General features: G+C 38.7%; 1 protein-coding gene across 1 annotated transcript in view; it reads right to left on the reverse strand.

The window, feature by feature from the left end:
• Positions 1-232: 232 nt before the first annotated feature.
• The window catches only part of ABCB11 (ATP binding cassette subfamily B member 11), a 139,810-nt gene continuing 114,848 nt past the window's right edge, over positions 233-25,194 (reverse strand). Inside the window, exons 22-31 of the mRNA XM_072961107.1 lie at positions 19,936-20,100; positions 18,266-18,370; positions 18,016-18,177; positions 15,297-15,500; positions 13,481-13,722; positions 10,897-11,053; positions 9,561-9,758; positions 6,069-6,275; positions 3,779-3,925; positions 233-2,941 (exon numbers count right to left, since the gene is read on the reverse strand). Of these exons, the coding sequence (XP_072817208.1) occupies positions 2,741-2,941; positions 3,779-3,925; positions 6,069-6,275; positions 9,561-9,758; positions 10,897-11,053; positions 13,481-13,722; positions 15,297-15,500; positions 18,016-18,177; positions 18,266-18,370; positions 19,936-20,100 (1,788 nt within the window). The 3' untranslated portion in view covers positions 233-2,740. The remainder of the gene's footprint in view (positions 2,942-3,778; positions 3,926-6,068; positions 6,276-9,560; positions 9,759-10,896; positions 11,054-13,480; positions 13,723-15,296; positions 15,501-18,015; positions 18,178-18,265; positions 18,371-19,935; positions 20,101-25,194) is intronic.

Consider the following 25,194-nt stretch of genomic DNA (forward strand, 5'->3'; position numbering starts at 1 on the left):
ACTTTTATTAACTGTGGTTAAGGGAAGAGCTTGATCATAGCAGAATGCAACATGAAAACATTAGAAATTACAGAAAGACTTAAGATAAGTGTCAGACACAACAGATTAAGCAAGTCTCTCCATCAACTGAGAAACAATAATGTAAAATCACAGAGACAAATCTTTGTGAGTAATACAGGATGCAAGGTAAAAATAAAGACATTGGAACTCCCTGGTGTTGTAAAATAAACTTGCAACTTTATTTTTGAATTTCTGAAGTTTTAATTCTTTCCCTTGTCACTGAGCCTCAAAACTCAATTGTTTTCCCAAATCAAGTCCTCTTCAGTCAACATTATCCCTCTTGTCAATAACTTTCAAATATCTTACTTGAAAAATAATCCTTAATTGTTCAGTTTTCTCACCAGACACATTCTATTCCGAGAAGCAGGCAGCCTCCCAGCACAGAGATTATGTTCTTCCTCTTTGAAATGCAAATTTAAACAAATGGATTTTGGTCTTCTTTCTTCAATAAGGTTGGATGAGTACATGCTTAATTGCTTCTCACAGGCATCTTTATTCTGCAACTTTCTTGTCACTGTCATTTGTCATAACTTAACTAGAATGCTGTCCTCCACCCTCTCCCTCCCTGACTTGGCAACCATCAATTCTTCTGACCTAACTAGTTAACTTACTAAACCACCTGTATGGTTATACCAGGAAACACTGGACCTGAGACACAAACTATATACCTCAATACACAGCAGCTCAGGCTTATTTCTAGGCAGAATTTCATTTGTTGGCCATAGAAAGAGAACACTTGAAAATTGAAAGGGCTTGGAAAGGAGATGGACTAGGGAGATATCTTGATGGCAGGACCACTTAAAAGGAACTTTCAGTCCCGCTACTGAATTTTTTATTTCTGCTGTCAAGAGCTCTTTTTGTAGGGTGTTTTTTCTTTCAGTATGTTCATTTTTATGGCCTCTTGTTTCTTTTTAAATTGGATGGGAGTATCTTCTCATCTCACCGAGCAAATGTATTAGCACTCTTTGAATGTTTTCCTAATTTTTGTGTTGGCTCTGTTACCTCTCATATTCCTTTTCCTCTGTGTTCTATTGTTGTCGTTTTGCTTTTTATGTTGAACTATTTTCAGTGTCTGGTGATCCTTGGCAGTCAGCTCCTAGGTAAGAATGAGGTACTGAAAAGCCAATGGCAGCTCTGAGTGAGTGGGTGCATGTTGTTGGCAGGTGGGCTTCACAGTAGGGTGATCTGGCTGGGGAGTTTCTTTGGGGATCCCTAGCATTGGGCTCATGGATCTCTTTCTTCTGATTGGCCAGTTTTCCCAGAGAGTAATCCTTCAATCTCCTGCTAGAGAAGGAGGGAGCTGGAATTTCTCTGTTCACCTTTAGCTTTACATACAATCCCCATCTCTTGTATGTTAGCTGCCCCTACAACTGTAACTTGGGTCAGTTCCCCAGAGAGGGAATAGCCAGTCTTCTGCTGGGACTGTGAAAGAGTGGCCATCAGATTGGGAAAGGGTGGCCCTCCTACTACAAGAGAGGAGTATGCACTTTTGTTTCTATACAGGATTTCAACCCCATCTTCTGCCCTCCCTGCTCTCCACCAGAAGGATCCAGTGTCTTTACACCTGAGTCTTTCTGGGGTCTGTGGTACAAAACAGATTTTCCTAGGCTTCCCCTTCTAACCCTTTCCTCTTCTAACCCATTATCAGTTGTCCATTTGCTTCCTGGCTGCAAAAGTTATGTTGCTGTCATTATTTTGTCTTCTTTATTTTTGTAACTTTATGTCTTCTATAACTCTTTTAATGTCATTTCATCGTGTTTTAGGGAGTAAGGATAAAGTGAACATCAGCGTTTTTCTGGTGTCTTTGTATAACACCATGTGAAGCTACAACAAGATAAAATCCACTGTTATTTGGAGAAACAAAGGACAGCAATCAATGTGGACGGGCGTGTAGAGGACAAGGCTGGGGGTACAGCCCCCTGCTCCAGTCACACTGGTAGATTCTAGGGTAATAAATGGTGACTTCACCATCCATGTACCACACCTTGAATCTATAAATCAACATCCCTACCTGGGAAGCCCCTGCTAAAACTTGCCTTTTTCTGCCTCTCTCAGCCTGAGAGTGTCTAGAGTATTGAAGTCCTCCTTTCCTCATTCTCATCCTTAGAGATGAATGAATCTGCTTTAACATACAAGAAGACTTTAGTCAAGAAACCCAGTTGGTCCTCAGGTCTTCTATTCTTCTCCATATGACCTTGATCCAGCAGCTGGGGGTACAGCTCAGTGGTAGAGCATTTGAATGCATATGACCTTGATCCAGCTCAGAAAACATTCACTGAGTGCCAATTCTAGATCAGGCTCTGTGTACACTGAGGGTTCAAAATGCAAAAGATGGTCCTTTGACCCTGAGGAATTCAAAGTCTCATTTAGTCCATGCCTTCCTGCTAATTCCCACCTGGTAATTGGGACCGGCTCCTTCTGAGTGAAGAAAACACTGGGTGATGGCTGAGCAGCTGCATGACACTGGATTTTCACTGACATTGAAAATTTGCTGTCATTTGCTATAGACAAACATTTAAAACTGAATTATTATTGAACGTCATTACAAATTAGCTCACATACCAATGTATGACAGCGTCTGTAAAAGTGAAATATCATTACTTCTCCTTAAAGGGAAAAAAAAGAAGCATGACACTCCTGTAATTGGTGCATCATCTCTGCATGAAGCTGTCAAGTCAGGTCAACTGATGGGGGCTCCTGTGGTGACTAGTTTGTAGTAGGCTCCCTTCTGGGTCATCAGTTCCTCATGGGTCCCCTTTTCAATCACTCTCCCCTGCGACATGACAGCAATGATATCCGAGTTCCGGATGGTGGACAAACGATGGGCAATGACAATGCAGGTCCGACCTTCTCTGGCTTTGTCCAGGGCGACCTGCACCGTCTGCAAAAAGATGGGAAGTTGATGCAAAGACACATGCTTGTTTCCTGGCTCATCATCACAAGAGTTCTGTTTCATACCACCTGAGTGGCATCACTATATTCAGGGGTTAAAGCCAAAGACTGGACGTGAGAGGATTAAATAAACATTTGCTGAATGCACCGCATCAAGGACCTCAACTGCCGTCCACAGGTTGAGAAACTTCAGTGAAGCAAGAATGAACCAAACTAGGAGATTACTGTGTAATTTTACAATATTTGATGGTCTAGATTGTGAAAATGAAACCAAGGAAACAATGAAAGGTAGCAGTTAAGTGATCATTCCTGATAACGTTCTTCAGTGAGATATTTTAGCCCTCTCCAAAATGGAATCCTGATTTTTGAGGAGTTAATTGCAAATGGTAAATTTCCTAATTGTGTTTTGCCCAATTGCATTTCCTGACATGCAAACCGCACATCAGATGCTGCCTCTTACTTTGTATTGTACGTATCCCACCTGCTGTGCCATGAATCTTTAGAACTATGAAATAGGAAATGCCTAACAGATGGCCTGGGTTGTTTTCTTACTTAAGAAAGCTAATTTTTGAGGGTAAAAAAGTCACCTAGCCTAGAGAATCTTAAAAACAATCATTATTTTAAAGTTAATCTTTTTATTATTATTATTTGAAGCAATCCTATTCTAAATCACTCTCTCTAGACTGTCTTTTGGTTTCCACAAAGTAGTAGCAATTTCTACTGTTAATGAATCAGAAAATTGAAAATACTGCCATTTTATAAGGACAAATGTTACAGCAAAAGACTCACTTATAATGATCTAAGACTTTAGAAAATCAGTACTTACCTTTTCACTTTCTGTGTCTAAGGCAGAAGTAGCTTCATCTAGTAGCAAGATTTTAGGATCTCGCACAATGGCTCGAGCGATAGCAATGCGTTGTTTCTCCCCTCGAGAGAGCTGAGACCCCTGGGACCCAACATTAGTTTCATATTTCTGGAAAAAGTAGGGTAAGTTTCAGAACCAGAAGCAGCCATTGCTCCTATGCTGTATGGAGCCCATATCAATGACCCTTCTGTGGATTTAAATAATTTGTTGTTTTTTGAGATTGGAAGTAATTTCTATAAAGGATGTCAAATCCATTTCAGAATATAAGAAAAATATGAGGTTTGTGACCCTTCATGTTGGGAAACAAGGGGACTTTGTATCTCTTTCTCTGTATTTCTTTTAGGGTGGCATTTTCTCTTTCTCCTTGTAGGGGATCCTCCGTGATTCAAGATTCCCTGATTTCCGAATTCCTGTCTGGAAGATCTTCCCAAGACAGTGTGACCTTAGGCATGCAAGGGCCTTTTGAGAGATCACCGGGTCTGTTCCCTCAGGGAGGAGGCATCATTCTGGAACACAAGCCTAGCTTTGAATCTCCACTCTCGCTGCTTATTAGCTCTGTGGTTATGAACAGATTATTTAAATTTCTGTGAGCTGCAAACTTACCTGAAAAACACAGATATTAATAACTAGTTCACATATTTATTGTTTTAGATGAAATTATGAAGGAACATCCCTAGCTGGATGCCTATATAGAAAAATAGTTATGTTCTCCATGTCTCTAACAAAACATTGCAAATCAACAATACTTCGATTTTTTTTAAAAAGGGGAAAAAATAGTTACATTCACAGATTATTTACTATGCATCAGGTGCTGTGCTAACTATGCTACCAAGACTATCATTTAATGTTCTTTTCTCCCTATTTTACAGATAGGTCAGAAAACTGTGCAAAGTCAAAGCAGCGAAAAAGCAGTGTGGTGGTGAGATCTAAATCCAGGCGTCAGGTTGGGGATAGCTTGAGTGGCAGAATGGGCACATGAGGTCCTGGGTTAAATCTCCAGTCAAGTAAGTAAATAAATTAAAAACCTAATTACCTACCCTCCTGAAAAATAAAAATTAAATTAAATCCAGGTGTGTCCAGCTTCCAAGCCTTTGCTCTTCATCACCAGTCTACCCTGTCTTCCACAGACTGCTTCCTACCCCTGCCACCTGGCCTCTGGACAAATGCTCAACCATGCCAAGTGAGACTTGCGACAATCTACTTTGCCCTTGTGGAGAAAAGCGCTCAGTGAAGGCTACTATGGAAAAGTCTCTATGAAGAAGAGGCAATAAACCAACTCTAAACTAGTGCCTCCCATGAAATGAGGAAGCACTCAACAAAGATTTGTGGAATCAAGGAATCGTCCAGGAGACACACAAACTTCGCTTTTCCTTCGGGATAACGCAAATGGGAATTTCCACATGCCTGTGGATTAGGCTACACAAGGAGAACCAGGCCAAGAGCCTGACTAAGAATTAGGAGCCCTGGTAAAAAGAACACAGAAAAAGCCCAGAACAAAATTTATAAACATAATCACCTACAGAGACAACTGATTTCACAGTGGTACTTGAAAGGAGTGGAAAAGGTTAAAGGCAATATTTGGCTCCTAAAATTCAGTTTCCATGTCTTAGTTTTCTTTGTGATCAACCACCAAGAGAGATTCTTGGTGGATGGAAAAATGCAGAGGTGATGTTGTGCTACGTTCAGACTTGGCTCTGGGAAAGTGACAGACTCCAAGGCAGGTACAACTTACCCCTCAATGCACAGTAGTTGCTGCCCGAGTAACGAAATGATGGTGAGGACAGTAATGACAGCAGCAGCTTTCTTTGTGTGGCTATTAGGTGTATTCTCCCATTCTGAGTTATTTTTTGCATTTTGCAGATGACTGAGTGACAGAAAAGTAAGTGTCCCAAGTTACAGGAGTAACTTTACACTAGGATAGAGTGGCAGAGCTTGGATTCAAATCAATGTCTGCTCCAAATCTCAGGACTTTTTCCCACGATGCTAAGCTGATGCTCAATGCAGGACTGCTTTATGCATAACAAGTTCTATAGCACCCTTTGCGTTGGATAATATTCTACTTTCCAGAACGAAAGAATATATCGATGAAGGACATTTATTTTTCTTAAAAGACTGAGACAATCCCAGGGCACCAGGAAGCAAGTAGTATTGCCTTTGACCTTCTCCTTGAGCCACAATCACAATACTTTTCGGTTGTCCTTCCTCTCTCCACCCCATCTCCCAAAGGGAACCATCCTGACCTGGCACCCACCTCTGGGAGTGACATGACAAAGTCGTGCAGCTGAGCCTGCTTTGCGGCCTCTATGACTTTCTCCACAGGGATTTCTCTGGTGGTGTCCCCGTATTTGATATTGTCCATTATGCTACAGGCAAACAACACTGGTTCCTGGGAAACAATTCCAATGTTTGAGCGGAGAAACTGGACGTTTACGTTTTTGCTGTCATGTCCGTCTATCATCTGCCAACAGAGGTGACAACCAGGGCACTGAGTTTTAGAATTCCAGCAGAGGAAAGTTCGTATTCTAGAATTAGTTACGTTGGACATTTGCTTTGCTTAAGAGACAACAATCCCAGGACTCTTGGAAATAAAGCATGTTGCCTCTGACCTCTGGAGGGCAGTGCCTGTCAGAAGTGGTGTCAAAGTTGTGATCAGACACAGTTTTGTTTGTTTGTTTCCCAAACTCTAGCTCTGCACATGGTAGAAATGAGAAAGGCACTCAGGACAGTACATAAATTATTTTTTTCCACTTATCCTTTGGTGCAGCATATCCTATACAAGAATGCAGATTTGCTCAATTTTTAGACTCCATGGGTTATGAAATAGGGGTTTCCTATGAAAAGTTATTGGACAATGTAAGAATCCAATCTGTTTCCTTGATTTCACTGATACTAACTTCTGAATAATTAAGGTAGCAGACCCAAGAAAGAAAGGAGTACATTTATTTACCTAGTCAACCAACAAACATATATTGAATTACCTGCCATGAAGGTACCACGCTAGGCAGTCTCCTGTATGCTACATAAAGACAAAATTATCTCTGTTTTCTAGGAACTTATGGTCTATTTGGCATTTAAGAATAGGAACTCAAATATCTACCATTTGAGCTCTTTCACTTAAAAGCTTTAGCAAAGTAAAGGTACCAAACGTCTAACATTTGGCCCCATGATTTCAGAAAAAGATTACATTAAATGGAGTGAACAGACTGTATTTTAGTTACTTTTTTGGCACTGTAAAAAGCAAACTATTAGAAAAAATATAAAGCATTCCTCAACAATCAACCCTTACTCATTTTCCTCTCTTCATTTTCCATAGTACTTATAGACTGCAGAGCACAATCTGGTACTGAATTAAACACTGGGAGTGTTTGCTATTTGTTGGATGTGTGACAGTATTGTAAGCTCCGCAGAGACAGAAGACATACTTCATGCTCCTTAGAACTTCCCACAGGGCCTAACGCAGTGCTGGGCACATCAAGAGGTATCCAATGAAATGTTGAAAATGAATGCCTGCATTTGCTAGCTTTCTCAAGAGCAAAGAGGATTTTTAAAAATTGCATTAAAGGTAGTATTTTTCCTACTGACAAAAGTTTGCAGAAATGTTTCATAATGATATATAACAAAATACATCACGTCTATGAAATGCAAGGAATCATATTGACTTCTTCATAGGCATTGCTTCTTACCTGTGACCAGAACATTCACTGAGCACATTTAGAGAAATATACTTAATATATATGTTAATGTTGAAGAAGTCAAACATGAAAGTTTCGGGTCTCTGCATGTCATATAGTTCACAGTCTACCTGGGTGATAGACATGAAAGATCTGACATTCAGGGAAACTGGATCCTCTCTTTTGTAGAGATCAAACCCTCAGTGCAATGTACTTTCTAAGTTTGTCAATCACCAAATACTTTCAAACAAGTTAAAATCTCTATACCTAAAATTAATAACAGAAGTGATTATAAACTACAGATAATCAACTATTACTCCTTATTTTCATAATTTCCTGGATTCTACCCTTTTCTGTCTGCTTGTTTCCTTCCTTTGCTTTATGCAAGGGAAACTTTAGTTGCCTCTTTCAAGTTTCTCTCAGCATTTCTCCTCATAATATTAATCTATCCTCATTACAATGAAGATTATACTATCCAGGGATATCAGAAAAGCCTTTTACAGAAGATTAGGGTTAAACAATCAAGTGTGGAGCAGAATAAAACATTTTCAGACCCACACCTCTGAATCATTTCTTAGAAAACTACTTGCAGATGCACTCCAACAAAATGAGAGGGGAAACTAAAGAAAGAGCAAGTTATGAGAACTAGGAAATAACAGATCTAATCCAGAAGATATTGCAGGGAATTCACAGGGTGACAATTGTTCAGCAGGCATAGATTGTGCAAAATAAGAGAAAGAAGCAGGTTCCTCTTAATAGGTATCAGGATAGAGACACCGGAAGAACCTAAAGATTTTATAAAGGCAGAGAATGCAAGAAAAGAAAAAAGTCTTTTAGAAAAACATCAAGAAAGAAAATGCAATGCTATTATACTTCACTACTTGACCATGGGATGAACAATATTTACATAATCATGATAAAAGTTGTTAATAGATTTTCAACATTTAGGAGCCGAGAGTGAAAGCATGAAAGATAATAATTGTTATAAACAAAAGGTAAGCATTTTATATTCTTGAGAATATAAAAGTGTAGTTAATAGGACTTGAGAGGTAAAAAGTGGGAGGAAGGGACGAAAACAAAGGTAGAATTGTGAATATTCTCATCTTAGAAAATGAGAATTCAAGAGGTATTATCTATAGGTGACAGAAAAGAAACAGAAGTGTATTGGTTAAATTTATGAACAGAAGACGTTTTCAAAGTGACATATCTATATTGGGAAGAGATGGGTGAAAGGAGGGGGTGTGGAGAGGGTAAGATAAATTTCCACCTCTTGAGAATAAGTCAACAGAGTCTAAATTTGTTAAGTCGTGAAATAGCAGCATAAGCATATTATTTACAGGCATTGAGGTAATCACTGGGAGATCTAAAAACATCAAGTGGTTTGAAATGGTGGCCACTGAGAAGAAAAATTGGGGCCAGGGTGGAATAAGGAGTTGCTTTTTATTGCAAATCTTCCTAAATCTATTTTGTACTCCTCCACATATATTATTTGGAAGGACAGAAAGGAAAAAGAAAAGAAGAGAAAAGAGAAAGAAATGCTGTGGAAAACAAGCAACAAAGCCAACCACCAATTTTTCAAATATCTTTTCCGAAGATTTATGCCACATGACTACCAGTTTGATTTCCTTATATTATTTAGACTTTAGCTTTTTGAACCAGGATTGTCTCCGATTTTTCACACTAAATTCCCTTTCTTACTCATTTATCACTGGGTTTCTTATCACCCCCATTTTTTCTGTGCCCTGTCATTAGTTTCCTGATTAGTCTGCACTTTCTGCTCCATTTATAGATAAGTGAATGCTTCTGTTAAATATACTCATCTCCAGCTTGGCAGTTTTCTTTGCCTAACTGGTCAGCCGGCCATCTGGAACTAGGGAGAATATAATGTTAGAAACTGGGAGGTAGAATCAGGTCAACCAACAAATGACTGGAACTGGAAAATAGTCATGGGGTAAGTGTCCAAGACAAGCGGTTTGGAGTGAGTCAGGCAAGGTACAATCTTGAAGAGCACCGTGAGGGGTTGGCGACACTCCGCAGAAAGCATAATTCTCAAAAGCGTTTGCATTGCTTACCACCTTCCCTTGGTCAGGATCATAGAAACGTTCCAGCAGCTGAATACTGGTGCTTTTGCCACATCCACTGCTTCCAACAAATGCCAGCGTTTGCCCTGGACTAACAGACACTGACAGACCATTCAGAACTTGGACATCAGGTCGGGAAGGATATGTAAATTTACAGTCAACAAAGTCAATCTGCCCCTGGAAGTTGTCCTGTGGACAGGGAGATTAGAATTATATAAGCTCCTACTAGAATACTGAATATCAAAAATGCACTTAAATCAGAGTTTTAAATCCTGCTTAAGATACCTTCAACTCCATGCTACCAAAGTGCAAAGTATAAAGACAGCAGTTTAATGAAATGGCATTCTATTCCTTATTCTAGCAGATGCAGAATAAAGGGAGGTTTGAGCAGTGAATTTAAAGATATTTGATCTCTTATTCCCATTCTCACCTAAGGGGATTTCCTTGACATACATTCTTTGACATTTGCAATGGAAGAGACCAGCTAGAAGATATGGTTACATCAAAGAAGCCAGTAACTCTGCAAACTCCAACAGCTCTGTTCCCCCAAAGATTTAAAATAATAGCATTGCCCTTGAAATGACTTAGACAGAAAGTTACTCGATCCCTGTCCTGCAAAGGTGAATACCTCCAGTTGTACTCTCTGAAGTGTGAGCTCTAGAAATGGATAGACATTTAATAAACCACACAGGGACTTAACTTTTACTGAGCTGAAGGAGAAGTAGGTCATTTGACCAATTTAAAAAGATTTTTGAATTCAGTTAACTTTACTAAAGTTTGGGTTTGTTTTGATCTTTTAAACATACTGGGAATATTAAAAATTAGTCAGGGAAGATTTAAAAACACCTTAAGGGACTATCAATTAGAAAAAAGTGATATTTCAGTGAGATCAAATTAATTTTCTGGGGGTCCACAAGAGCTAAAACTTGAACCCAGATAAACATGAATTAAATCAGTTATTTCTGGACAAGAAAAACTGGTTTTTCTACCTTCCTTACCAGAACATCAGTAGAAATCATGGCAGTTGCTATAGCTTCATTCATTTCAGAACTAAGTGTGTTTTATATTACACAATTTAGCATTCACTGGATATCACTGCCTTATTTAAATGCCTGCTTTCTGAATAATTTTTAATGCTAATGTACCTCATTCCTGTACACTGATAAAACTACTGTCTGTCCTTTCTGAGTGCTTATGAATGAACCCATGTACTGCAGAATTTAGAAGCTAAGTGGTATTGAATAACCAGCCCCAACATCTGTTCTACACACACACACAGAAGCACAACCCTCCCCCACTGCCCTCCTACCCCCACCTCAGTACTTACCCATTTTTCACCAGCACTACTGTATACCTTGATTGTGGGTCGTCTGTCCAGCAGTTGAAAAAAGCGTGCAGCTGAGATTTTAGCTTTGGCATAACTCGGGGTATAAGAGGAGGCTCTTCCAAGAGCTGTTGCACTCAGTACAACTGAAGAGATCACCCTGCAATGGGACAGACATCCGGGTAGAGATGGTTGTGGTGTGGTTGGTGTGATGGCTTAAGAGGCAGGAATTTGGGGTCCTGCCCCAGTTCTGCTAGGAGGGGACTGAACAGCCTTAAGCAGGTCACTTCAGACTGTCTGGAATGGGAGGTTGGAGAGATTAGCAGTTTTCAGATAGTGTTCTAAGAAGAAAGGAGGAGGGGAAGATTGAACAAGGGGGGCTCAGACCTACAAACCCTGCTTCAACTACAACAGCCTTTTTTTAAAAAAATTGAGGGGAAAAAAAAAGATGACTTTGGGGGAAAAAGAGGGGAGTTTGAAAGATTACCAGATTGGGCTGAATTTTTACATTAACATTCTATGAATCTATGATGAGTAAAAGACAGTGATTGGTAATATGAGCATCAATTCTGTACCAAGCATGCATGCAGTTCATGTTTCCGACAGCTTGAGAAAGATGAGATTGCCTGGAACCTTCTACTTGTCCCAGCCTCAATATGTTCATAATTAATAAGCAAATGAGTGAGTGAACAAGTGAATGATAAACATGGTAAGAAGCAGCCCTTCTGTATAGACTATGCTGCAAGGGCCCCCTCCAACATTGTCCACCCGCACAACCACGCACAGAGGCCTGCTTCGGTGACGGCGGTGGCGGCGGGGGTTGGGGGAGGCAGGGCCTTTGTTTTACTGCTCAGTTCACAAGCAGAAATCATTTTAGGCTAGACTTGCCATCCCAAACATCTCCAAGGATCCAGTTCAAAGCTTAAAGCAATGAAAAGCACCTGGAAAAAAATGGGAAATGATGGAAGGTCATCTTTCAGTTTTTAAAGAGAAGCCAGAAAATCCGGAGTTTTCTGTCATCCCCCAATTTATACATGGTGGCAAATTATTCTTCAAAAATTTTACATAAGCTAAACAAGTCAACAGTTTGTGATTTCTGGTTTGGGTTGACAGCTATAAATATACAAAAATTGAGAAAAGAGACTTTCCTGGTTGGGGTGGGTGTAATGGGGCAAGAGAAAAATTTTCTTCTATATTTCTAGAAGAAGATAGAAGGTGAGAAGAGAGAACTTGTGGTTTGGGAATAGGCTTCTGTTGGGACAGATTTCCCTAATGCCCTCCAAGGCTTTCTCAGCATTCACCAGTGCGGTAGACTATGAAAATGCCTGATTCATCCTATTACTCCGTATGCACCTCTTTGCAATCTGATTTTTTGACTCCTCTGTGATACTGCAATTTATATAAGAAATATATATTTTGTCTTCTGCCTGTTCCTGGCACAGAGCCCCCAAGCCCCTGGAATTTCCTAAGTTTTGAGAAGATGGAGGTGTCCTTTGTTATGTTATTGAAGGGACTTTCCTAAAGTCTTTAGTTAATAATCTGAGGGTGGGCCTTGCTGCCAGGAAAGCCAACCACATGATCAGAGGGTGGAACCCCATGCCTGACCTCAGGGGAGGGGAGAGGGGCTGGAGATGGAGTTCAGTCACCATCGGCCAATGATCTCATTAGTCAGGGCTATGTAATACAGCCTCCATAAAAACCCAAAAGGACGGGTTCACAGAGTTTTTGGGTTGGTGAACACGTGGAGATTTGGGGAGAGCAGCACTCCTGGACAGGGTATGAAAGCTCTAAGCCCTTCCCACATACGGTGCCCATGCATCTCTTCTACCTGGCTGTTCCTGAGTTACATCTTTTTCTAATAAGCTGGTAACCTAGTGAGTAAAATGTTCCTCTGAGTTCTGTGAGCCATTCTAACATGTTAATCAGACCCAAGGAGGAGGTCATGGGAACCTTTTGTCTGCAGCTGGTTGGTCAGAAGCATAGGTGACAACCTGGGCTTGCAGTGTGTGTGGGTGACTGGGGGAGGGCAGTGTAATAGGATTGAGCTCTTCATCTGTGGGAGGATCCAACATCTCCAGGTAAGTAGCATCAGAATAAATTGAACTATAGGACATCCATCAGGCGTCAGAGTGTTGTATGAGAGTAGTGTGAGAGTAAAGGAGAAACACGTATTGAATGCTCTCGTCAAAAGACAGATTCCATTCCTCTTTAAGTCTGGGCTTGGACCACTGTCTTTGGTCCAAGAGATATTAGAAAACATGATGCATGCAGAGACTTGGGAAGTGCTTGCACGCTGGGGCTTGCAATCTTCTCTTGCACTTGGAACTTTGAGATCATAACATGAAGAAAACATGCTCAGCTGCTAAGAGGCCACATGGAGACAGAAGGCCACTCAGAAGCCTGATTGAGTCAGCACAGTCCAGAAGGACCACCACCCTGACAACCCACAGAATCTTAATAATAAACCTCAGCTGTTTAAGACACCAAGTTTGGGATGGTTTGTTAAGCAGCAAAAGCTAAGGGACAGAACCAGACTATCCTTCCCTAGAGTGTTGATCTTCTGTAACTTTAGCCAGACAGTCCTCACCTGAACACATAGCTGAAATGGAGCCCCTCATTGGGGATTAAGTAGCCTCCATATCTGTAGGAAGCAGAATTAGCGACAAATACTATGCACTGGGAAAAACCAAAGCAGATCCCATAAACGTTTGCTTTCCGGATGGCGGTCTTGTATGGCTTCTCCAGCTCAGTCTCAAATGCTTCAATAAACTGCTTCTCCTTTCCAACCCCAGCAACAGTGCGGATATTACTGAGAGCTTCATTTGTAATCTGAAGAATGAAAAAAAGTTTTAGAAATAAGAGAGCAGAGATAACTAGTTTCATGACATTTTCAACTGTTTCATGGATTAGACTATTGGTGCAAATTTCAGAACACAGTACAAATTAGAGATGGGGACATCATCTGGGAACACAAAGAAGTTGCTGGAGATCAACTGGACCATGAGACATTCTATCAGTTACACTCAAGCTCTACTTGATACTAATGTGACTTTGTTGCCTCTACTTATTGAGGAAGAGAGAAGAGGCAGAAAATGGTACACATGGTTATCCTTAAATACTTCTTAGCCTCTTTGTGAATTCATTTGAAATGTCTAAAATGGTATCTTTAGATGTGTCTGCAACAAAAGATTGAATAATATAAATTTAAAATATTAGATTCTATTTCTTAAAAATTAATCTGCATAGTAAACAATCTTATTGTTACCAGGGGAAAGAGGGTGGGAAGGGACAAATTTGGGAGTTTGAGATTGCCAATGTTAGCCACTACATATAAAAACAGATTAAAAAAACAAGTTTCTTCTGTATAGTACAGAAAACTATATTCAATATCTTGTAATAACCTTTAATGAAAAAGAATATGAGAACAAATATATGTATGTATATGCTTGACTGGGACATTGTGCTGTACATCAGAAATCGACACACTGTAACTGACTGTACTTCATTTAAAAAAATTAATCTGATCAAATATTAGGTAAAATAAATTAAAGTTAAGTGTAAAGTTTATCTTTTAGTTGATACTATAACTTTGTATTCATTTCAATCCATGGGTAAATAATCACTGTTCCTGAATTAGGGTCCTATCCTAAAAAAGGTACAAAACTTGGCTACTCTCCACCATTGGCAGGTGAAATCCTGTGGCTTCTTCCTACTTGGGCAGTGTTCAGATTCTCTCTTTAAAGAGACAAAACCTAGTTTATAGTAAATTTGTTAAAAGGTGAAGGTATGTATATGTGTGTGTGTGATTTCCTATCCCTGGTAAATGTCTATACCACCATCTCTTCATTTACTCCTGATAACCAGATATTAATTAGGACATCTGTTCAAAGTGCATAGCTAAACCCTAAGTGTATTCGAGACCTACACTGCATGTATCTCTTGGTTGTCTTTGGGAAATATGTTTGCCCCAAGTCTAGCAGACACTAAAGTGTGAAACTTAAAAGTGTGTGCCATGAAAAAATTGATAACTCCTCTCTGTGTGGGCAACATGACCTGGAGAAATCGTTAAGCTGAAAACAAACCAGCAAAACAAAACAAACATAGAGGAAAGAGAACTATCCTCTCTTGCAAATGAGAATACTACACCAAAATGGGATGTGGAAAAAAATAACTGCTTGAGAGGAAACTGAAAACATGTAACCCTCTGTATTTGCCCCTCTATTTCTCCACAGCTACTCAGTCTCACAGCATCAGAGGCATATGTGAAAAAGGCTAGTGGGAGGTCTCTAACCATGAATGTTTGTTGGCTAACAGCTTCTTTAAGTCTGTTTGCACTCCTCATTCTCAGCAGTCTGACAGCCACTCAGCCTTAAGCAGTCTGAAAACTGGGTCTGTGAGATTACCTGTCCTGCGACCTCTAGAGCCTCCTTGTCATGAGTGGCAAATCCCATCAGCATTCTGGTCTGTACAGCTCCCGATAAAGCCAAGAAGGGGAAGAAGCACACTATGACCAGGCTTAGCTTCCAGCTAAAGAAGAAGGCAATGATCATGGCCACAGTGATGTTAGTGAAGGAATTCACCATCATCCCGATTTGAGAGCCGGTAGCCTGCAAACCAAAAGCAATCACCCAATCTCAGACAGACGGTCTCTGACTAAATATCATTATGTGAAAAGGCTATTTTACAGCAAAAGATAGGTTTTTAAAAATTATTATGATACAATATACATAACATGATGTTTATCATTTTAGCCATTCGTAAGCATACAATTCAGCGGCATTAAATGCATTTGCAGTGTTGTATGACCATTACCACATTTATTCCCAAAACTTTTTCACCATCCTTAACAAAAACTCTTTACCTATTAAATAACACGCCCCTTCCTCCCTCTCCCCAGTACCTGTTAACTTCCATTCTATTTCTGTCTCTATGAATTTGCCTATTCTAGGTACCACGTATAAACGGAATCATACAATATTTATCCCTCTGTGTCTAGCTTATTCTGCTAAGTATAATATTTTCAAAGTCCATCCATGTTACAGCAGGTACCAGAATTTAACTTCTGTTAAAGCTGAATAATATTCCATTGTGTGTATATACCATATTTTGTTTATCCAAAATAAACACTGTTGATGAACACTTCAGTTGTCTCCACCTTTTGGCTATAGTGAATAAAGGTGCTATGAATATGGGTGTACAAGTATCTGTCTGTGTCCCTGCTTTCAATTCTTTTGGACATACACCTAGGAGTGGAATTAGAAAAAGCCTAGCTCATATGCTAGTTTTATGTTTACCACGGGAGGATCTTTTAAATAATGAACTCCCCTAATGCATTTGAAGGCTGGATTAATAAAAGTCTATTTTATTCACAGATTCTTGGGAGCTCATCTATGGACTAATCTCATTTAATGGGTGTCATAGCTAGAGCAGTCAGTGTGAGATTAATTCCAGTCATAATAAATAACCAATAAAAAGCTCTTTGCAGATTGAAGGATGTAAAAATAGAAGAAATGAGATTATAGTTTATTTTTTTAATCTAAAGTCGAGAGTAAGGTGAATCAGACACTAGAATACTCGGATAATGAGAGTAAATTTGGTACAAACTTTCTTTAAGCAGTAAGACAATGCATATTAAAACCTTTCAAAATAATTATACATTTTGATCCTGTGATTACATTTTGAGAGTGAAAAATTAATCAAGGATAAGCCATGCTTGATGTAAAATGATATAAATTGCTAATGGGGGGAACAGGGGAAAAAATCTAAATGAGGAATTCTTTAACAAATGATGATACATTAAAATAATGAATTATGCAGCCATTAAAAGTCTTCTCTGTAAAAGGCGAAAGATTTATACAATCTGAAGAGAAACATGAGTACAGATGATTGAGATTTGCAAATGTTAACCACTATATATAAAAAAAGATTAAAAAACTATTTTTTTCTGTATAGCACAGGGAACTATATTCAATATCTTGTATAACCTTTAATGAAAAATAACATGAAAATGAAAATAACTATACATATGCATGACTGGGACATTATGCTGTATACCAGAAATTGATACACTGTAACTCCCTACACTCCAATAAATAAGTTTTTTAAAAGTTTGCTATAGAAGAATATATAAGAACCAAAATATGCTCACATCAGATTGTTTCAGGGGAAAAACGAAAGATTACAAAATAATATGTAGAGTGTGACCCACAATTTGTGGGAAATACATGTGTATGTAGAAAAAGCCTAGAATGATCAAGATGAAATATTTATAGGAATGTTTCCTTCAGTAAGAGGAGTTCATGTTCTTTTGAAATTCTCCCCTATCATTGTCCACATTGTTGGTTGAACTGGTAGAACTTGAGATACATGGTACAGTACCATCAATCCAATGAATTTTTTCTTCCAAGAGCCTCACAGACAAACCATGACTTTTCTTTTTCCTCTTTTTCTTATTTTTATAGAAAATGAGTAGAGGTTTGGGGAGGCAAATTGAACTTTCATTACTTTAACCCAAATCTCTGGTTTTTTAAAGGTGTAGCCTCATCTTATACACGTGTTTAAGTCCCCTGAACAAGGCTGCAGTTCTGGGCCTTAGAAACCACAGCTTAGTCTCCCTTGGTCAGAAAGGCAGCCCTTTGAATGCGTCAAGATTCTAGGTAGCAATCTTTTACGTCTTCCTTCAGGTTCTGGGCTGGACTGCTCAGAACAGCTTCTCGTTTCCTAAGACTGACTACACCCCGGGCACTTGCGAAAAGGGCTTTTCTCCACACATTCTTTGCTTCCATCCTCCAGGGGGTGCTACTAAATCTTGAGGAATCTGAGCCTCCGGGGCTAAAAATGATCTGAGAAAGTAGCCTGGGAAAGTTCTTCTTAATTGCTAGACTCAGAGGAAATCCAGAACCCTGACAGATTTTGACTGATGCCTTAACATTGATTCTAGGCACTACCTAGGAGACGCTGATTTAGCTGTTGTTTGTCAGCTTTGGAAATGGGTAAAAATGTGGCTCTGGGTATCCCAATCCCTTGAATTCCTATTCTGTGGGAAGCACCTACATGATTATCAGAATACACAAAGGAAAGTATTCCAGTTACTACACCCCTGGTTCCCCCCCACCAGCTTACCCCTTGAACTTGGGAAGCATCTGTAGCAAGCCTTGTTGTCAGCGCTCCAGGGCTATTTCTGAGGTCATCAAACCAGCCAATGTCTTGCCCTAACATTGCTCTGAAACCCAGTTTACGTAGCCTTTTCGTGAGGAGTTCCCCAGATTTAGCAAAAGCATATCCCTAAAACATAAAGGAGTCTTTAGTGATATTTTAACACAAAAGGGAGGGGAAATAGCTAAATCACTTACTGAAAAATAAAATTCCTTACCTGTAGAAACTGAGTGCAAAGAGATACACAGCCTATTGCTACAAAGAGCAGGCACACACCATAGATCTGGGACCTCTGTTCTTCTTTGTCAGGAATTGAAAAAGTCTTTGCGAAATAGTAAATAAGGAAGTAACTGTATTATTACAAACAATAGCAAAAGAAATCCATTCAAATATGTTTAAAAGAAATTTCTCTTTAAAAAAGGGTTTCACTTTAAACATACCAGCAATTAAACCAAAGTTAACTATGATTATGTGTATTTTAATTCTCTGTGGGAAAGGAAGGTGGGTGAATGAAAACAATTTGGTTATGATTTACAGAATTTTTTGTCTTCTTTGCCTGATGTAGGCAATTGTGTTGGCTTTTCTTTGATACAGATGAAAAATATGATGAAATGCCTCAAGTTATTTACATAATAAGGCAAGGAGAAAAGGAAGGCAGGAAGGCAGGAAGGAAGATACTAGAGTATCTAAGAATGTTATTCTGGGACAAAACCCAAAGTACTATCATGACCTATGTTTTTTTCCAAATAATAGATGCTATAAAGACGGTTTTTCCACTCAGGCACCTTACCTATTATTAGTTTCATAAATTATAGATATACAAATAATAGCATCATTTAAAAATCAACTAGCTATCAAGACACTGACTGGAATTGGCTTAGGAGAGAAAAGCTTCCATCCATCTGAGGCTGAAGTTGTTGCCTCTAAAACACCAGAAGCTGAAAACATTTCCCTCAAAAAACTATGGAAACTGTGAATGGTTTTTTTTTCAGTCTGTAATAAGTGGTAAACTATACTCCTAAGTATATTATGAACTTACAGGGACGTGCTCAAGTAACCGAATGGGGACCAAGCTGCTGCAATAAGAAAATGGAGAGAACAGCTATGTATCCCACTGACATCATCTGATGCTGAGGTAGATTTTAGGTACAACAAAACCTTGCTAATTCAGACTAAGTGAGGGCACTGTGAGAGTTCAGAAAAAGTATTCATTAGAGAGCTGCACAATAAATCCTTATTTATTGCTCTGCATTAATGTGTAACTAGAACCATGCCAGCAAGCAGTTGCTCAAAGGAAACCATTTATTCAACAAATATTTATCGAGTGCCTGCTAGATGCCAAATAAATCTCCTGAAAACAATGTAGACTTTTCCATGAACAAATCTTTTTCTATAAAGCAGAAGTAACCTGTTGAAATCATCACAAATTCCAAAGGGGTGGGAGAAAGGTTCTAAATAAATGAGATATACTGTTTCTAGGACAAAGAGTTTCTAGGGCCTTTGTGGTTCTTAATAATAAAGAATACATTCATTCTTAATGAATGAAGTGGGTTCAGAAGACACCACAGTATTCATCCTAGCATCGAATAACTCACGTAAGTTTACAGTCTACAAATACAGGGATTTAAAAATTTATCTCAGTTTGGCTTTAAAAATCACTATACAAATCCCCCCAAACCCCAAACTGCCAGCGCAAATGAGACTCAGCTTCACCTTCTTAACACCTGTGTGATGGGGACTAGAGGTATTTTTAATCCTTTAGAGATGAGGGGAAAAAAGAGCTTAAAAACATTACCACCAAAAGCTGACCTATCAAAAATGACAAAATCCACTGATGGACAAACAAAAGGTGTGAGGAGAATAAAGCTGGTCCAGCTGTTTGCTTACCCCAAGAATCTGGCTAAATAAAAAGGCATAGAAAGGTGTGACCGTCCCGTTGACAGCGGCACCCACCGACCCTACCAGCATGTAGGGCCATTCCGGAGCATTGATTTTCAGAATCCTCCTAACTGGAGCAGGCTCAATGTCTTCTTCCACAGGAATGTTTTTGTCCTTGAGGGGAGAGGGGGTTACATTAATTACCTAAGTTTTTGCATCTACTCTTTTGTTATACAGCAGACCCTTTGTCATCTACAGATCTGAGTCATGGTTTGATTGCTTATGAGCAACCTCAAAGATCTGTGAAATGCAGAGATTTTGCTATAATTGTAAGAAATGGTTCTGAAGGGCTGGAGACCAAGCTGCGACTCGGATGGATCTGCTCCCAGAGTGTCTGTTCATGAAGGTGAGTTTATGGTTCTCATTTCACAGCCGCATATGTATTAACTCTTGGGGAGTAACAGATATGCTGGATTTGTAAGAAAAATAAACCCCCAATTAAAAAAAGGTTTTGTGCTACAGTGGCATTTGCATATTTGAGGACTTGTGAAGTTTGCAAGTTAGGTCCTTTACAAATGTCCAAGCTCTATAATTCAGTAAAAACCAAAGTTCAAAGGCAGGCCAGTGCACCGAAACAAGGCAAAATAATTTTAAAAATGCATTAAATGGTGTCAACAGTTTAACAATTGCATATTTTCTGCAAGGTTTACTTTAATGAGTGCCCAGAAATAAGTGGTAATCTATTTGGACTTCTAAGTTCTGCATTTTCTTCACAAGGACTAAAAATTAGTTGAAAATTTCCCTATTCTGATCATTTTAGTTGTCATTAAAGTGTCAGGGCTGGCACATTTTTATCCTCTTGAAGGCAAATACTATATTCAGAATCTCATCATTTTTGCCATCTTTTTCCCTGTTGCAGCTATTATTAAGTGCTTGGTTTTTAGGACCATTATTCAATAATTTGTTACATTTATTACCCACTTAATTTGAAAAAGGATTTTAGGGCGCATATATAGATTTGTATTGATTTCTTAAAACTTTTTCTATTAAAATACACTAAAAATGTCTACAGCAAGTTGACTCCAAAACTATTAGCACTCTCTTCCATTAACAGACAGTAATTTACCCTTTCGGGAGCTGAATGTCAGGAGCAGATGGCAGAAAAGAACTCCATATACTTTCCTTTTGCTTCCAAAGTCAAAGACTACATTACCAATTCAATTTAAATAAAAGCCTAGTGTCCATGTCATCAGAGCTGCAAGCCAAATAGGATGAAGAATGGCAACTAAACTGGTGACAGATCTGTCCATTTCAAGTTCTCTCTTGGCCTGCCCTCAACAGTTGCACTTGTGATTACTACTCATTCATGCAGCAAGTCTTCTGTTCAACGATTTCACCTCTGACAGCTTACTCAACTCTAGGAAATCAATGCAGAGAGGAAGAAGGATGGTTGGGAAAGCATGAGTGAAACAGGTGTAGAAAGAACAGGGTTCTTGGATGAGCCCCATGTGGCCATCAGTGGAATACATCACCAAGCACCATAGCTCTCTGGGGGTACAGTTACCTCATTCTGAAAATGGGAGAGTTGGACTAAGTTGTTTGGGGGAGACAATTCTTTATGGGTCTCTTACATTTCTGTACATCTTGTGACAAGAGGCATTGACAACCTGTGTTTAGGCTATTTTTTCAAGGATGCTTGTATAGCATATAGCCTTGGAGGACAGAGAGAGTGTCTCCAACCCAAGAAAAAGACAGATGGTCTTACTGCCCATTATAAACATGTCAGGTTCTCCAAGCCCAGGATTCCTCCCCTGTAACAACCTGCCCCTACTTTATTTGCTGGTATCAGCTGGCTCTCTTTGCATCAACCTACAAGAAGCAGGGTTGCACTGAGGAACTAGTGCAAATACTGTCCTCTGGCTCCTGCTCTGGCTATGAGTGATAAGCTCTTTTGTATTGACACAGGGCTCTTTTGTATTCTGCCAACATCCATGAAATTGTGTTAGATTAACTTGATAGCTTGCGATCGAGCAAAATATCAGATCCTCTACAGTTTTAGGCAGTTCTTGGTGTCCACATCTGGATATATACCAGGCTTACATGGGCTGATGATTAAAAACACGGATACCTGGGTCCCTGCAGCAGAAATTCTAATTTCATAAGCCGAATGTGAATCTGTGTTTTACAAAATACTCCTCAGGTAATTCTGGTGACAAAGCCTAGTTGTGAGCTCCTCAGCAGTATACAATCTCCAAAATCCCTTCCAGAACTAAATGTCTTGGATTCCATGTTTGTATGTTTTGAAAGTGTCAGCTGTGCTATACCATCTAGGACATTAAACTCCAACATGTCCTAGAACCACAGCCCCACGGATGGTTCATCCTCAGCCTGACATGATAGAAGTTTCCCTGGTCTTCTGATACCTGAAGGGTTCCCTAAACTGTAACAGCAAAACCGAAGACATTTAAAAACAATATAAAGTACCTTTCATCCAGCAGTTATCATTCCAAGATAAACTAACAAGAAGCAAAATTTATTTTGAATAATTTTCTTTTGTCCCTTTTCACTGAAAGTTTGACTTTAAAGGAAACTATCCCCCAACCTCCCCAAAGATGCAGCTATCAAGACTGAATGATGCAGAAACTAGGAAATCTATTCCTGAGTAACTGACCTTTGATTGACTTTTATGTGATACTGCTAAAAAATAGAATAATAAAACAAAATACAATTAAAGTCATTATGTACAGAAGAGTTTTTCCCTCTGGGATTTTACAAAGCTAAAGACAAATTTACTTACCAAAAAAAGCTATAAAGCTAAAGATTACATAATAATAATAAATTCACAGCAAATCAGTAACTCACAGAGAGAGAGAAAAGATTATAAAAGTTTATATACGCTTCCTCACTGCAGAGTTCGTGACTCTACTGTGGCAATGTCAAGTTGCACGGTGCTCATGTGTTCATCACACGTAAAGAAATTTCCCTCTGGCAGCTCCAGTGCAGGGAAGACAGTGGCTCCTGTTCTTCTTTGCATCCTTAACACAATACCTGGCACGTGGCAGGTGTGCAATCAATGTTTACTGGATGAAAGAATGAATGAGGCTTTTATGCCCACGGTGCATATATGCAACAAAACATTAACTGAAAAAAAAAATACTAGTTCAATGCTAGACACTGGGCTTTTTCCAGTTTCCTTTCTTCCTTCCATCTCCTTGCATAGATCAGGTGAAAATAAAACTTTCAACTTAAGTCTTAAGTCCTGATTTCTATACTTTGTTACACTGATTTCTTTGTGCCAATCCATAGGGGTCTCCTGCCTTAAGCATGACTTTCAGATATGATGATAAAAAACAGTAACTATGACCAAGAAGCAGGGACTCCAAATGATCAAGCACCAATAGTCATCTTTATAGATCCTGTCTCTGTCCTATCTCTTAACCAATGTTTAAACCCTATCCGTAAGATCTGTTAGCTGAGATGAAGTGATGGGTTTCCAATATTTGACCTTGACTCGATCTCATATATAATCTATGTTGTTTTTTAGTTTCCCTAAAAGAGATGCCTAGATATCAGAGGCTGGAACCTCTAGCTTGCAGGTTTCCCCTAATCCTAAACTTAATTTTATCAGCATTAGAACTACGATCTGACTCCATTTATGAGAGCCAAGAGCATAGCTTGGAAAGCAAGAAAAAACAGGCTATAGTCTTAACTTTGTCACCAGCTAAATATGAGATGAGATTTCAGATGCCCCACTTTGAGTTCAGAAGCACCGACTTTTGAAACCCTCTCTTCTAAGTTTTCAGAGTTGAAACTTCAAGAGACCACAAGGTGGACATAACTCCTTTATGTAAGTAAGCCTTTTGCATTGCAACACAAGATAAAACATCTCCCAATTAACAGAAGGTAAGGTTAGAACTTCATCAAAATGAGGAGAAAAAAAAAAAGATTTTGCCAATGCTTGATCTTGCAGAACTTAGTTAACTATTAAAATACATTAAATTGTACTTGGGATTAGAATAACCCAAATGTTTAAAATACTTTAAAATTTACTTGGATTAGAAAGTCTATAAATTAAATTTACTAACCCTGATTCTGTTGTCTCTTTTAAAGATACTTAATTTTTAAATCAAAAGACTAATATAATTATCATACAAATGAGCAGTAGTAATATAAGCATACGATCTTTTTTTCTTAGAACTTTAGCAAAACCACATTGGCTTCCCTGTGAATTTTGCCCTTTCTTTTCCTCTCTTAATTAGAGACAAAATATAAAGTGCCATCTTTTTAAAATTAAAAAGTCAAATTAAAGTCTCAAAATTTTAAAATTACACTTGTTTACATTTAATTGAGTTTAATTGTTCCATTCTAATTGACAATGCTGATAAGTAGAATATTATATGGAACACTTTTATGTCTCTAAAATTAATCTCTATATTTGATTTAGGTTTCCTTTTATTTCAATAACTCCCTTCTGAGGTTTTCCCTGCCTCATAAGAACACTGGAAACCTGATCTCTAGGGAATCTGACTGTCAACTATGCTGAGACATTTACCAGCTTCAACAATAACAACAAAATCAGATTTACTTTTCCTTCCTTTCTCACTCTCTTGCTTTAGTCGTCAAATATCTACCCAGAAACTAAGGGAAAAAATTAAAATGCAAAATTGAATATGATTGGTGCTGTTATGTTTGATTCTTTCTCCTTGAAGCTTACTAAACCCCTTCCATAATGCATCTTGTAGATACGAGTGGCAACACCATGGACGCAAATGAAGTATCTATTTCTAGACTGCTTGGAAGAAGCAGGGTTAAGTACTTAAGGGCAAGATGCATAAGCAATCATGCCTGCTAAATATGTTTTCTCTCACTGCCTTCATCCTGCTGCTTCTGAGACAGTGTTCTTCTATTAAATTTATTTAAACCAACTCTACTAGATATTGAGACTTCTATTTATTATTAATATATTAAAACCAAAAGAGAACCTTAAAAATCCTTCTATCATAGTCATAAGATCATAAGCAGTACTTTATTCCAAGTTTGGCATTGCGAATCAATGTTTCTAATTACTTCCAAAATGGATTCTCATTCTGAAAGTTTTTAAAGACAATTTGAAATGACATTATGCATAATGGATGTGCTTGTAATTAAAATATTCTCTGACTCATTTGCTTCAATAAATCTTGTGGTTTGGGCTTTATATTATTGTGAAAATTCAATTTTTCATCCTAGTGTTAAAATCTCTTGATGTCCTACTGGTGCAGCTCTGTA

This window comes from Vicugna pacos, chromosome 5, assembly GCF_048564905.1.
Source record: "Vicugna pacos chromosome 5, VicPac4, whole genome shotgun sequence".
Lineage (NCBI taxonomy): Eukaryota > Metazoa > Chordata > Mammalia > Artiodactyla > Camelidae > Vicugna > Vicugna pacos.